The sequence below is a fragment of the Lutjanus erythropterus genome, chromosome 8 (genome assembly GCF_056507025.1).
Source record: "Lutjanus erythropterus isolate fLutEry1 chromosome 8, fLutEry1.hap2, whole genome shotgun sequence".
Lineage (NCBI taxonomy): Eukaryota > Metazoa > Chordata > Actinopteri > Lutjaniformes > Lutjanidae > Lutjanus > Lutjanus erythropterus.
In genome coordinates this window covers 13,386,267-13,400,130 of record NC_139324.1, presented here as the reverse complement: position 1 = coordinate 13,400,130, position 13,864 = coordinate 13,386,267, and the positions used below count along the sequence as shown (strand labels likewise).

Genomic DNA, 13,864 nt, shown 5'->3' with positions numbered 1-13,864 from the left:
TGATGAAAGTCAGAAGGGGAAAAACATTTTGTGCAGCCTACTGCCAGACATGATTTGGTCAAAGTTTATTAAATGATACACTGCTGAGTGAGACCCCCTCTTCTGTGTATGAATAAATGACTTTCAATCTTCATTCATATGACAGTGGGTGAAGTTGTGCACATGGAGTGATACTGCAGTGGGAAAAAAACCCCTGCTTGCATTGAAATGAAAATGTGCAAAGTAATACATCATTATCATTATTTTTGTACTTCTAAGGTTTATATAAACATCTTTGAAATACCACTAGAAGTGGGCACTTTAAACTTTTGTTTTTTTTTCAAATTCACTGTGCTTAAAGATGTTATCTGCAACATTTTCAGTCATCACTTATGACCTACAATAACCGGGTGTGAATCGCTGTAGCTGCAGAGACCCTGCCCTCTGCTCGGATTTCCTTATTTTATCTCATTGTCTTGCCGTGCTGTTTGCTGTGTTTGGGATGTTTCCCACTATTATTAATATATTAGTATAAAACTACTATTATTAGACATCCTGTTTAGGAACAGCTCAGACAAATCATACTGACTCTTAAGTACACAACCAGTACAAGAAATATGCATCAATCCTAATACTTACAGACTGTACAGTCATTCCTAGAGGTAGTGATCTGTAGAAAAGACATGAAAGTGAACAAATCCTAAACTGCGTTACTGTTGTATTGAAAATAACTGTCATTCTTATAGATATCGTATTGTAACATAAATGTAAATTCACACGTGTGATCTTCATATACAATGTTTATATAGCAGGAACCCTTATCCAGACTTTTACATCTGTTATTCTATTATTCATCACTATGGCCAATTACAGTTTCTGTTCATGATGAGGGCCTATTTTCAGGAACCATGCATAGTCTTTCTACTGTATGTTGGCATCACAGGAGTCAGGCTGCAATATTTGAAATGTAACAATGAGTTTAAAAGATTTCCTAAACCACGGATAGAAAAAGGCATAGATCACAGGGTTTAGACAGGAGTTAAAATAATATAAGACTATTACAAACATGGCAGATGAACCACTGAGCAAGTTATCTTGGCCTGTAAGAGCAACACAATAATATGGAAGGAGACATATTAGAAACACAACCACAACAACACCAAGAGTCCTGGCTGCTTTCATTTCAGATTTTTTAGCACTTACTTTCACTGATTGCTGGAGTGTGACTGCTGCAACATGAGACCGCATGGCACGAGCCTGAGACACAGCCACCACAAATACTCTCATATACAAAACAACAATAACAGTAATGGGAACAATGAAGGAAAATGTAAGATCTACAACTCCAGCTATGTAGTTAATAAAAAATATACACTCTCCAATGCAGGTGTTATAGCTGCCTGGGTGTATAAGGATATCACTCAGAACGAAACTTTGAAAGATTACAGAACATATCCAACACAGACAAACACAGACTTCAACTCTTTTTTGTGTGATTTTGGTGGAGTAATGCAGAGGATGACAAATGGCCATATAGCGGTCAATTGATATGAGCACCAATGTTCCTACTGAGGCAGAAGCAATAATGTAGTCTAGATACTGATACAGAGCACACATGAGGTCACCAAGAAACCAGCAGCCATCTGTGAGTATAACTTGAAAAATCATGAGGAGGCCCACGAAGAAATCTGAAACAGCCAGAGAGAGAAGGAGGAAGTTGGTGGGGGTGTGGAGCTGCCTGGGAAGAAGACAAGGACGATATTATCATTATCTATGTTGCTCATTCATATAAAAGCAAATAGAGAAAAAAACTGCAACACAATATCCTGTTTATGATCAGACAATACTTTTTTTGCTATCAGTTTCATAAATGAATGAATGGCTACTTGAAGTGGGAGATAGAGATGATGACCACCAGGTTAAGAGCTGCAGTGAGTAGAGAGAGGGAGGACAGCAGAATGTAAGTCAGCATGGTCTCAGAGTAAGGACGCATTAGCTTTGTGCAGGAGGTGTTGAGGAGTTTTGGAAAGCAGAGCTCAGTTCCCTCCAGGGTCTCCATCATCACACAGAGGAGAATCTGCTGAGCTCTGGCAGTGTTTTGACCAGAACTTCCTGTGATACAACTGATTTATCTTCATCATCCCTGCCCATCCTCCCTCCTCACCTCTGCTGCTCTGTTTTTCTCCACAGAGATTTAAACACTATGCCCTTTGTACTCATCTTCCTCAAAGTTGGTGATTTTGGTTTGTGTCCACCTTTGGACTTCTGCTGTAAGTAAAAGGTGGCTGGTTTAAAGCTGTAAATGTTGTTCTGTATGGGAGTACAGTCTCGCTTTAGTCTTTAAATGTTGCAGCTGGTAAAAATCCCATTTACTGTACTCTATTACTAAGCTTGCACTGAGCTCCTAGTGCACAAATATCCACTCATACTCTGCTGTCAGCTAAAGGCCCAACATATTGTATTCATGAATATCACTGCCACAAGATTAATTTTAAAAAAGCATGTTAGCCTAGTTTCAAATTCAGTTGCAATGGCAACAAACACAAACAATTGTCCAATAGAGAACATGTTTCATGGAAGTTTGAAAATATGAACATTTAAGTTCAGTGCTATGTCTTCAGCCATTAACACTTTTCACTTTACTTCAGTGAGTAGATACCAACTGCAAATACATTTTTCCAGATGCCCTGACCCCAGCACAGCATAGCTCTATACTCAACTGAATCAGACAGAACTGACAAATAAGCATGAAGCATGCAGATAAACCAAGTTGTTTTATGGTTCCTCATGAAGACAGAGCCTGTTACTACTTGTGCTGCATATATTTAGTGCCACACAGTGTTGTGCAAGTTACTGAAAACAAGTAACTCGACAAAGGTCAAGTAGTAAGAATATCTCCATGAAACTTGACGCCATGATGATACCAGTCTTGTAAACAGACACGCCCACATGGTGTGTCTTCTCCCATCTTCCCGCTGCCACACACACACACACACACACATACACACACACAGGAAGATTCAGGACTACACGGCTCTGGCTGCAGCTCAGTCTCTAGCCGAGACTACACAAAAAATAACGTAAAATAACGGAGTAACGCATCATTTAGTAACGTTAACTGAGTAACTGAATTTTAAAAAATGCATTAGATTACTAGTTACTGCAAAAAATAACGGCGTTACAGTAACGCGTTACTCCAAACACTGGTGCCATACAACTATAGATGACATTGACAAAAAGTTAAAATATTACAAAAAAACATAACACCAACACTGCAAAATAATTACCCACCCACCCACTCAATGATGACTGCTATGGCCCAAGATGTGACCTTCACCAAAAATGGTCCAGGGTCCTTGGCAGTACACATGGGGATGGGCAGCTGAAGGCACTCAGCCAACAGCTTCAAGTTTTGATGATAGGCAATAGAAGCTCACTGACAAGTGACGTCTTTTTCAGTCTGAGGCAACTGGGCATCTGGGCAAAGTCATCAGAAAATCTGAAAATTGAAACGGGAGAGAGCGTCAGCTATGATGTTAGAATGACCGGGCACATGACGGGCAGTGATAATAAAGTTGTAGGTGATAGAAGACCACGTGATACTTCTAAAGAGATCATGCCTTTCATGAGAAGAGGAGCGCCCTTTCTTTATGATGCCGACAACTGCTTGATTGTCACACAGCACTTGGATGCGTTTGCGCTTCCAGTGCGGGCCCCAAACCTGCTATGGGATAAATCTCGTACAGCGCAGAGGAAGCATCATGGCTGGCAAAGGAGGGAGGCCAGTGGCTTGCAAACCACTTGCCTTGAAAAAAACCCCTGAAACCTACCAATGGAGCCGCATCTGTGAAAAACAAAGATGTGAAAAAGAATCAGATGAATGCACGAGCTCATCACAGAAAAAAGTAATGCCATTCCAGTGATCGAGCGGGAAAGACCAAAAACGCAAGTCGGAGCAGCAACCTTCATCTAACTGGATTAAATCGCGCAGGTTTGTCACGGAGGACGCCCTGTCCAGGAGCCGATAAATGAAGGAACGCCCCTGAGGAATGATGTGCATGGCGAAGTTGAGATGGCCAAGGAGGGAGAGTAACTACTGTTTAGTGATGTTTCCAGCAGCGCAGAAGGATTTTGCAATATTGTGTATGTGCTGCAGTTTCTCTAGAGGGAGGGACGCCTTCATATCAACAGAGTCCAGTATGATGCTAAGGAACTCTAGGCATGTGGCCAGTAAATGAAGGACGGAGGGGACTCTGACCCTGTTTAACAAATTCCAGCAAAGAGCCCCCGACACTAGGTTAAATATGTTTGGGCTGCTTCTGCAGCTGAAGGGGAGACGCACAGCAAAATAATATTTGGAATCCCACCTGATGCCAAAGAGATTCCACTGGGACGGATGAATGGGGGCTATTTTAAACACGTCAGTAATATCTGCTTTAGAAAGCCAAGCACCTTGCCCCGACACCTTAATTAATTTGATGGCATTATCGACAGTGGTGTAGTGAAGAGAGAATGGCTCAGATGGGATCAGGCTGTTGACGCTAGCGACAGGGCCGGAGCGAGGTGTGGACAGGTCGAATATTAATCTTTTCTTCCTTGAGTATTTCCTTGTGGCTATGCCAACAGGGCTTGTGCGAAATACGGTGAATGGGGAGGACTGAAAAGGGCCGATAATGTAGCCTTTGTTAACCTCTTTATCTAACAACTGAGAAACTACCCCTGGTTCTTTAACTGCTGACTGGAGATTCTTTGGAGAGAGGACCCCGGTCCGAAACCCTTGGGAAAGGCCTGTGAGAAGGTGATTCACAAACACAGAATCGGGGTGAGGGTTAGGGTGAATAGTTCTGCTGCTAATGCATGAACATTTATTGGAGTAGATGGATGGGTGCTTAGAATGTTTTTGAACCAGGTTGATTGTCTGGTCGGGGACGGTTCTGTAGAGTAGGGAAGCACGTTGGGCAGACGGACCGTGGTTGCACATCTCTGCACCTGCTGACAACCTCTCCTGTCAGTGGCAGGCTGCGTCGGTTGCGCAGAAGGCACATAGGGGGTTCAAAATGGCACAGTGGGGCACAGGGAGGTGGCGTGACCAGAATGTCCGCAGGAATTGCAGGAAATAACAGGAGAGCCTCCAGCGATCATAACCAGAATTTCTGAGTCTAAAACAGACCAGTCTAGGCGTAGATTGAACTGTGATATAAAGCGCAGCTTTACTAGCAAAGGCTTTATGATAGGAATAGAAAATGTTCTTCCCATACTTGAAATGGAGGTCGCCAATTAAGCCCAAATATGCATCGAGTTCCTGCCTCCTCTCTGGGTAGACTGCACAGACAACATCACAAGAAATTCCAAAGGCCGCTAAAAATTGCCCAATGGATAAATCTTTGTTTAGCCGGGGATCAGCAGACTTAAATTCAGCAGCGATGTTTTCTCCCGTAGCAATGGCTTTATCGCACTCAAGGGATGGCAAAATAAGGCTGACTAAATTAATGTCTTTGGGATGTGACTGAAGCATGGAGGCCTGTGAGATGGAAAGAGTCGCTGAAGAAGAAGCAGGGACAGAGGAGGTCTCTAGCGCTTGGAGGCATGCGTCAATGGTGTGAATAGAGTCGGCTATAGATTGCAGGTTGGAGACCAGGGAGCTGTCCACGGCGCCTGGGATGGAGAAAAGGAAGGAGCGGGATATCCAGATGCATTGGCGGCCTTGCTTCTCTTCGGCTGAGGATGAACTGATTTCCTGGTCCTTTTATGGCCTCGAACAGGCGCGGCAGGGGAGTCAACTGGGACAGCTGAGTCTTGCCCGGTGATTGAGTTCTCAGAAGAATCACGGCACACTTGTTCGGGCCAATTCGCGAAGTTGGGAGACGGGAAGGCCCGGTGCAGGAGAAATGCCATGATCTCGAAGCTGGGACAAGAGGACCGCAGTCTCCTCTGGAGGAAAACTGCCACGAGACAGGCGAACGCTCCTACGCCGGCCATCAGAAGATAAAGAGGGAAATACGCCGGAGCTAGGCCCCTCGAGGGGATCAGGGTTGTGGTCTGACATCGACTTGAGGAGCAGCAAACAGCAACAAACGGTGAGTAAGACATAAGCCATTTGCACGACTGACTGAATAACAATTGGTGGAGCACAGACAGACGCGATTTGAAGTTTAGCAGCAGCAAATTCACTGGCTACCATGACCATGGCAAAATCTGATTGGATAGTAAAGCCGAAGGTGAACGCCTACAAACAGCTGATTAGAGGGAATAGGAAGATTGAGAAGGAGGAAAGGAAAGTTGTGAATGAAGACAGCGTAATAGAAGGTCTTCCTGATTGAACTTACGCTGAGCTTCATTAGACAGAGTTTTGTATGTCTTTCTATGCAGTTGAATGATAAGAGCTGACTACACAATCACTCCTCAGTGTACATATCATGATGGTTTGAGCCTTCACCACAAATACACCAGGCCCACACTTTACCGCATTATAATTCAGCAGGTATTTATTATTATTATTATTATTATTATTGTTATTATTATTATTGTTGTTACACATATGTTTATTATACATTTATACTGCTGGGGAAACTAATACCCACTGTTATCCAGTGTTAATTCTGCAGTCAGCTGAAGCTTAATTATATTGTATTTACATGAAAACACTGCTTCAGTATGAATTACAGAAGCATGTTGGGTTAGTTTCAGACTCTGTCGTTATGATGACCAGCAGATCTAATAGCTGCAAGGGGGCACTTGTCTGTTATTGCCCTTCATTTACCCTCAACAAATGACTTCCATCTGTGGGTCCACCTGGTGCATTATCTGACATGTATATAGCTTCCAATATAAAGAAGCAAGTGTAGAGACTTCTATAGACATAATTCACCACTAACTGCAAATGTGGGAATACAATGTTATATCATATACCTGTCAGAGAGTTCATAGAGAAGAGAAGTTAATGTTCAGTGTTCATGGTCATTTGGCAACTTGCAGAGGCTGATAAATTTTTCCTGGCCAGCCAGCAGCACTGTGCAGCGGTTCTCCTCCCCGTGGCCGCCGCTGGTGCCTCCGAGGATTTCGCACTCGTCGCAGCGGCAGCCCCTCAACGGCAGCCAGCTACTGGATTATGTTTTTACCACGCCAAGTTTGGACCCAAGGCTAAGAAATGCCGCTCACCGTGCACGTTCGGCGGGCCGGGAAACGCCAGGGCCGGCGCTCATTAGTGGCCATGAGCGTCGGTAACGTTGGAAGGCTGCTTTTCATCTGCGACTCCATCTCCGGACGGCGTTTCCTCTGCGACACGGGAGCACAGCGCAGCGTCCTACCTGCATCGCAGATTGACATGGTGGCGAACAGCCACGGCCCTCCTTTGACAGCTGCTAACGGGAGCCCCATTCGCACGTACGGCATGAGGTACGTTGAACTGTGCTTCGGCGGGCAGCATTTTGGTTGGAACTTTGTTACAGCACGAGTCGCTGTACCTCTTTTGGGGGCGGATTTTTTGTGTGCTCATGGACTTTTAGTGGACATGAAAAATCACAGTTTGATCGATGCTGCCACTGTTTGTTCGTACGCGTGCACACTTGGCCCATCTGACGGCATCCGCCTCTCCAGCATACTCCCCCCCCCCAGACGTTTTCCACCACCTGCTGGCTGAATTCCCTGCACTCACACAGCCCACCTTCACCTCGACGACTGCCAAACATGGGGTGGAGCACCACATCGCCACCACAGGCCCGTCTGTCTACGCCCGCACACGGCGCCTGGACCTGGCCAAGCTGGCTGTGGCCAAGGCGGAGTTCGACAACATGGAGGTTGGTGCAACATGGTCCCCAAATCTGGTGGCGGCTGCCGCCCTCGTGGGGACTATCAACGGCTCAACGACGCTACGACGCCCGACCGCTACCCTGTGCCACACATCCAGGATTTCTCAGCTCACCTGGCTGGCGAGGTGATTTTCTCCAAGGTTGACCTTGTCAGGGGCTACCATCAGGTGCCCGTTCACCCCCCTGACATCCTCAAGACAGCAGTGATCACACCTTTTGGATTGTTTGAGTTTCTGCGCATGCCTTTTGGACTTAAAAATGCTGCTCAAACCTTCCAACGTCTGATGGACTTCGTTTTTGTATACCTTGACGACATCCTGGTGGCAAGTTCCTCCACGGCCGAACACCTGGCACACCTTCAAACCCTTTTTCAACGGCTCAGTCAACACGGGCTTATCATCAACCCGGTGAAGTGCCAGTTTGGTCTCTCCACCATAGACTTCTTAGGGCACAGGGTCAGGGAGGTGGGAGCAGTTCCTCTCCCATCTAAGGTGGAAGCCGTCGCAGCGTTCCCACGCCCAGTCACCGTGAGGTCCCTGCAGGAATTTCTTGGCATGGTGAACTTTTATCAGCGTTTCATCCCAAGAGCAGCCCGCACTATGCGGCCTCTTTATGAGGCCCTAAAGGGCAGAAAGCCCAAGCACTCTGTAGACTGGACTGAAGGCAGGGTCAGGGCTTTCATGGACACTAAAGCAGCTTTGGCACAGGCTACCATGCTTGCACATCCCTTCTCTTCTGCCCCTGTAGCACTGACCACAGATGCTTCCGACTACGCGGTGGGGGCGGTGTTTGAACAGTGGGTGGACGATACCTGACAGCCTCTCGCTTTTTTCAGCAGGCAGTTACGCCCCCCTGAGCAGAAGTACAGCACCTTCGACCGTGAGCTGCTTGGAATGTACCTCGCTATCCGCCATTTTCGGCACATGCTGGAAGGCCGCCGGTTTACGGTTTACGTCGACCACAAACCTCTGACCTTCGCCATGTCCAAAGTCGCAGAGCCATGGTCCGCCCGACAGCAACGTCAGCTCACCTATGTGTCCGAGTTCACTACAGACATTCAGCACGTGGCAGGGAAGGACAACCGTGTGGCTGACTGCCTCTCCCGGGCCATTGCTGGAGCGGTCCACCTGGGTCTCGACTACAGCAGAATGGCGAAGGACCAGGCTACCGAAGCTACAGTGCAACAGTGCCGGTCGTCCACTACGGGTTTGCAGCTGAGGGACGTGGTGTTTGACCGCTCCAGCACCACTTTGCTTTGTGACGTCTCCACAGGCACCCCTCGGCCTGTGGTCCCCTTGAGCTGGCGGCGCCCAGTTTTCGATGCTGTCCATGGACTTTCTCACCCAGGGACCAAGGCCTCTCAAAGACTGGTAGCAGCCAAGTTCGTGTGGCACGGCCTGAAAAAGGATGTGAGAGGTTGGGCTAGCGCCTGCGTGGAGTGCCAGCGGGCCAAGGTGCACCGCCACACCAAGGCCCCTTTGGAACATTTTCACGTGCCCGATCATGTTAACTTCGACCTGGTTGGCCCCCTGTCCCCTTGACGGGGGTACACTCACCTTTTGACTATGGTCGACCGCAGCACACGTTGGGTGGAGGTCGCCCCGCTGTCGTCCATTACGGCAGTCGACGTGGCACACGTTTTGGCACCCCTTCAGATATCTCCTCGGATCGCGGCGTGCAGTTCACTTCTGAGCTTTGGACAGCGGTGGCAGACAGCTTAGGGGTGAAGTTGCATCGCACCACTGCTTATCACCCACAAGGCAACGGCCTTTGCTACGTTTCCACAGGTCAATGAAGGCAGCCCTCCGTGCCACTTTAAAGGACAACAACTGGATCGACAAGCTCCCGTGGATCATGCTGGGCATCAGGACAGCGCCTAAGGAGGATCTCCAGTCTTCCTCTGCGGAGTTGGTTTATGGTCAGCCTTTGCGGGAGCCTGGGGATTTTGTACCGACCGCTTCTGCTCCTTGGTCAGCCACAGTGCAGCGTTCCACCCTCTTGGACAATGCCAGACTTTTTGCCCCTCTGCCCACTTCCTGCCATGGCATTCCAGGCTCTCACATGCCCAAAAGTCTCCTGTCAGCTGGTTATGTGTTCATTCGTGTTGATGGACAGAAGGGACCTTTGCGCTCTCCGTATGAAGGCCCCTTCCGGGTTTTGGAGGCGGGACAGAAACATTTTGTCATTGACATGGGGGGTAAACCTGAGCGGGTCTCGGTGGACCGCCTTAAACCAGCTCACTTGGACTTGGTCAGGCCGGTTGAAGTGGCTCAACTGCCGAAGCGGGGTCGGCCCCCTAACAGACACTTGTCCCCTGGCCCTCTCCCTTCTGGCCCCTCCCCCTTACCTCCCCCGCCACCTGATTCCAGTATACCTCCACGCCCACCCCCTGGGGATGCGTTGCCTCACTCCCCTGTCCAGCGTAGCCGTTGCGGCCGTCGGATTCGCCCCCCCAACCGTGGACTTTAGTTTGTTCATTTTTGTTGTGTTGAATTCTGGGGGGACGTGTGTAGAGACTTCTATAGACATAATTCACCACTAACTGCAAACGTGGGAATACAATGTTATATCATATACCTGTCAGAGAGTTCATAGAGAAGAGAAGTTAATGTTCAGTGTTCATGGTCATTTGGCAACTTGTCAGAGCAATCGCAGTCCCTTTAAGGACCGCTGTGTTGTTAGTTTTGATGTCGCTAAGCAACCGCTAACTTGGGGAGCCACGTGACTGCTTAAAGAAACGCTGTTTTGTAAAAAATAAAAAGACACACTCGCTCAGTGTGAAACGTGAGAAATTGTCGCTATCCTTGAGCTCTTCCAATTTCCACACAAGGCTGTATTCAGGAATACATCTTTTAAATAACATTTATTTGATCATGTCTAGTAGTAGACTGTACATAACATTTTCAGCTATCTGGTCACACCGATGAAAGTCAGAAGGGGAAAAACATTTTGTGCAGCCTACTGCCAGACATGATTTGGTCAAAGTTTATTAAATGATACACTGCTGAGTGAGACCCCCTCTTCTGTGTATGAATAAATGACTTTCAATCTTCATTCATATGACAGTGGGTGAAGTTGTGCACATGGAGTGATACTGCAGTGGAAAAAAACCCTGCTTGTATTGAAATAAAAGTGTGCAAAGTAATACATCATTATCATTATTTTTGTACTTCTAAGGTTTATATAAACATCTTTGAAATACCACTAGAAGTGTGGACTTTAAACTTGTGGTTTATTTTCAAATTCACTGCGCTTAAAAGTGTTATCTGCAACATTTTCAGTCATCACTTATGACCTACAATAACCGAGTGTGGGTCGCTGTATCTGCAGAGACCCTGCCCTCTGCTCGGATTTCCTTATTTTATCTCATTGTTTTGCCGTGCTGTTTGCTGTGCTTGGGATGTTTCCCACACTATTATTAATATATTAGTATAAAACTACTATTATTAGACATCCTGTTTAGGAACAGCTCAGACAAATCATACTGACTCTTAAGTACACAACCAGTACAATAAATATGCATCAATCCTAATACTTACAGACTGTACAGTCATTCCTAGAGGTAGTGATCTGTAGAAAAGACATGAAAGTGAACAAATCCTAAACTGCTTTACTGTTGTATTGAAAATAACTGTCATTCTTATAGATATCGTATTGTAACATAAATGTAAATTCACACGTGTGATCTTCATATACAATGTTATATAGCAGGAACCCTTATCCAGACTTTTACATCTGTTATTCTATTATTCATCACTATGGCAAATTACAGTTTTCCGTTCATGATGAGGGCCTATTTTCAGGAACCATGCATAGTCTTTCTACTGTATGTTGGTTTCACAGGAGTCAGGCTGCAATATTTGAAATGTAACAATGAGTTTAAAAGATTTCCTAAACCATGGATAGAAAAAGGCATAGATCACAGGGTTTAGACAGGAGTTAAAATAATATAAGACTATTACAAACATGGCAGATGAACCACTGAGCAAGTTATCTTGGCCTGTAAGAGCGACACAATAATATGGAAGGAGACATATTAGAAACACAACCACAACAACACCAAGAGTCCTGGCTGCTTTCATTTCAGATTTTTTGATTGCTGGAGTGTGACTGCTGTAACATGAGACCGCATGGCATAAGCCTGAGACACAGCCACCACAAAAACTCTCATATACAAAACAACAATAACAGTAATGGGAACAACGAAGAAAGAAGTGAGACTTAGAAGTCCAGCAATGTATTTAACAGGAAAAATACACTCTTCAATGCAGGAGTTATACCTACCTGGTTGTTTCAGGATGTCACTCAGAATGAAACTTTGAAAGATTACAAAACATATCCAACACAGACAAACACAGACTTCAACTCTTTTTTGTGTGATTTTGGTGGAGTAATGCAGAGGATGAAAAATAGCCACATTTTCACTGTTGAACTGAAAATGAAGGTCATTCTTACAGATACTGTATTTTAATGTACACGTAAATATACATTTATAAAATGATTTATACAGCAGGAACCCTTTCTCAGACTTTTACATTTGTTTTTGAATTATTCATCACCATGACCAATTACCGTTTTCTTTCCATGGTGAGGACGTAATTTCAGGCACAAATGTGTCATCTCTCTACAGTATGTTGGCCTCACAGGAGTTAGGCTGCAGTATTTTAAGTGTAACAATGACTTTAACAGATTTTCTAAACCATGGATAGAAAAAGGCATAGATCACAGGGTTTAGACAGGAGTTTAAATTATACAAGACTACTACAAATGTGGCAGTTGAAGAATTAAACAAGTTATCTTGGCCTGTAAGAGCGACACAATAATATGGAAGAAGACATATTAGAAACACAACTATAACAACGCCAAGAGTCCTGGCTGCTTTCACTTCAGATTTTTTAGCAGTTACTTTCACTGATTGCTGGAGTGTGACTGCTGCAACATGAGACCGCATGGCACGAGCCTGAGACACAGCCACCACAAATACTCTCATATACAAAACAACAATAACAGTAATGGGAACAATGAAGGAAAAAGTAAGATCTACAAGTCCAGCAATGTAGTTAATGAAATATAGACACTCTCCAATGCAGGAGTTATAGCTTCCTGGGTGTATAAGGATATCACTCAGAACGAAACTTTGAAAGATAACAGAACATATCCAACACAGACAAACGCAGACTTCAACTCTTTTTTGTGTGATTTTGGTGGAGTAATGCAGAGGATGACAAATAGCCACATAGCGGTCAATTGATATGAGCACCAATGTTCCTACTGAGGCAGAGGCAACAATGTAGTCTAGATACTGATACAGAGCACACATGAGGTCACCAAGAAACCAGCAGCCATCTATGAGAATAACTTGGAAAACCACAAGGATGCCCATGAAGAAATCTGAAACAGCCAGAGAGAGGAGGAGGAGGTTGGTTGGGGTGTGGAGCTGCCTGGGAAGAGGAATAGCAAGATATTTATCATTATATATATTACTTATTCACACAAAAGCAAATATAAAATGCATAAAGACTGTAATACAATAATCTCTCAGTTTATGATCAAACAATACATTTTATCACTGTCTACCAGATTCATAAATTAATGAATGGCTACTTGAAGTGGGATATAGAGATGATGACCAGCAGGTTAAGAGCTGCAGTGAGTAGAGAGAGGGAGGACAGCAGAATGTAAGTCAGCATGGTCTCAGAGTGAGGACGCATTAGCTTTGTGCAGGAGGTGTTGAGGAGCTGTGGAAAACAGAGTTCAGTTCCCTCCATGGTGTCTATCACCACACAGAGGAGAATCTGCTGAGCTCTGTCAGTGTTTTGACCAGAACTTCCTGTGATACAACTGATTTTTCTTCATCATCCCTGCCCATCCTCCCTCCTCACCTCTGCTGCTCTGTTTTTCTCCACAGAGATTTAAACACTATGCCCTTTGTACTCATCTTCCTCAAAGTTGGTGACATTCGTTTGTGTCCACCTTTGGACTTCTGCTGTAAGTAAAAGGTGGCTGTTTTAAAGCTGTAAATGTTGTTCTGTATGGGAGTACAGTCTCGCTTTAGTCTTTAAATGGTGCAGCTGGTA

The 13,864-nt window shown here is 45.3% G+C and overlaps 2 protein-coding genes across 5 annotated transcripts; both read right to left on the bottom strand.

Annotated features, from left to right (window-relative positions):
* Positions 1-900: 900 nt before the first annotated feature.
* Positions 901-2,041, bottom strand: LOC146322542 (trace amine-associated receptor 13c-like). Its single transcript, XM_084725421.1, has 2 exons — positions 1,866-2,041; positions 901-1,717 (listed from the first exon to the last, which is right to left on the bottom strand). Exons 1-2 carry the CDS (start codon positions 2,039-2,041, stop codon positions 901-903), a joined length of 993 nt encoding a protein of 330 aa, XP_084581547.1.
* A 10,370-nt stretch (positions 2,042-12,411) lies between these two features.
* LOC146322541 (trace amine-associated receptor 13c-like) lies at positions 12,412-13,588 on the bottom strand. 4 transcript variants are annotated; one of them, XM_084724538.1, is made up of 2 exons: positions 13,392-13,588; positions 12,412-13,228 (listed from the first exon to the last, which is right to left on the bottom strand). In XM_084724538.1, the coding sequence occupies exons 1-2, from the start codon at positions 13,553-13,555 to the stop codon at positions 12,412-12,414; spliced, it is 981 nt and encodes a 326-aa protein (XP_084580664.1). In that variant the 5' UTR covers positions 13,556-13,588. The 4 variants fall into 4 exon arrangements, with proteins under 4 accessions (XP_084580664.1, XP_084580666.1, XP_084580665.1 ...); XM_084724540.1 differs by having other exon boundaries at positions 12,412-13,238; positions 13,498-13,561; XM_084724539.1 differs by having other exon boundaries at positions 13,418-13,539.
* Between the last annotated feature and the right edge of the window lie 276 nt (positions 13,589-13,864).

Coding starts and splice junctions, on each gene's coding strand:
- LOC146322542 (XM_084725421.1), bottom strand. CDS start 2,041: ATGATGGAGACCCTGGAGGGAACTGAGCTCTGCTTTCCAAAACTCCTC. Junction 1,718..1,865: donor ATCTCTATCTCCCACTTCAA/GTAGCCATTCAT, acceptor TCTTCTTCCCAG/GCAGCTCCACACCCCCACCA.
- LOC146322541 (XM_084724538.1), bottom strand. CDS start 13,555: ATGGAGGGAACTGAACTCTGTTTTCCACAGCTCCTCAACACCTCCTGC. Junction 13,229..13,391: donor ATCTCTATATCCCACTTCAA/GTAGCCATTCAT, acceptor TCCTCTTCCCAG/GCAGCTCCACACCCCAACCA.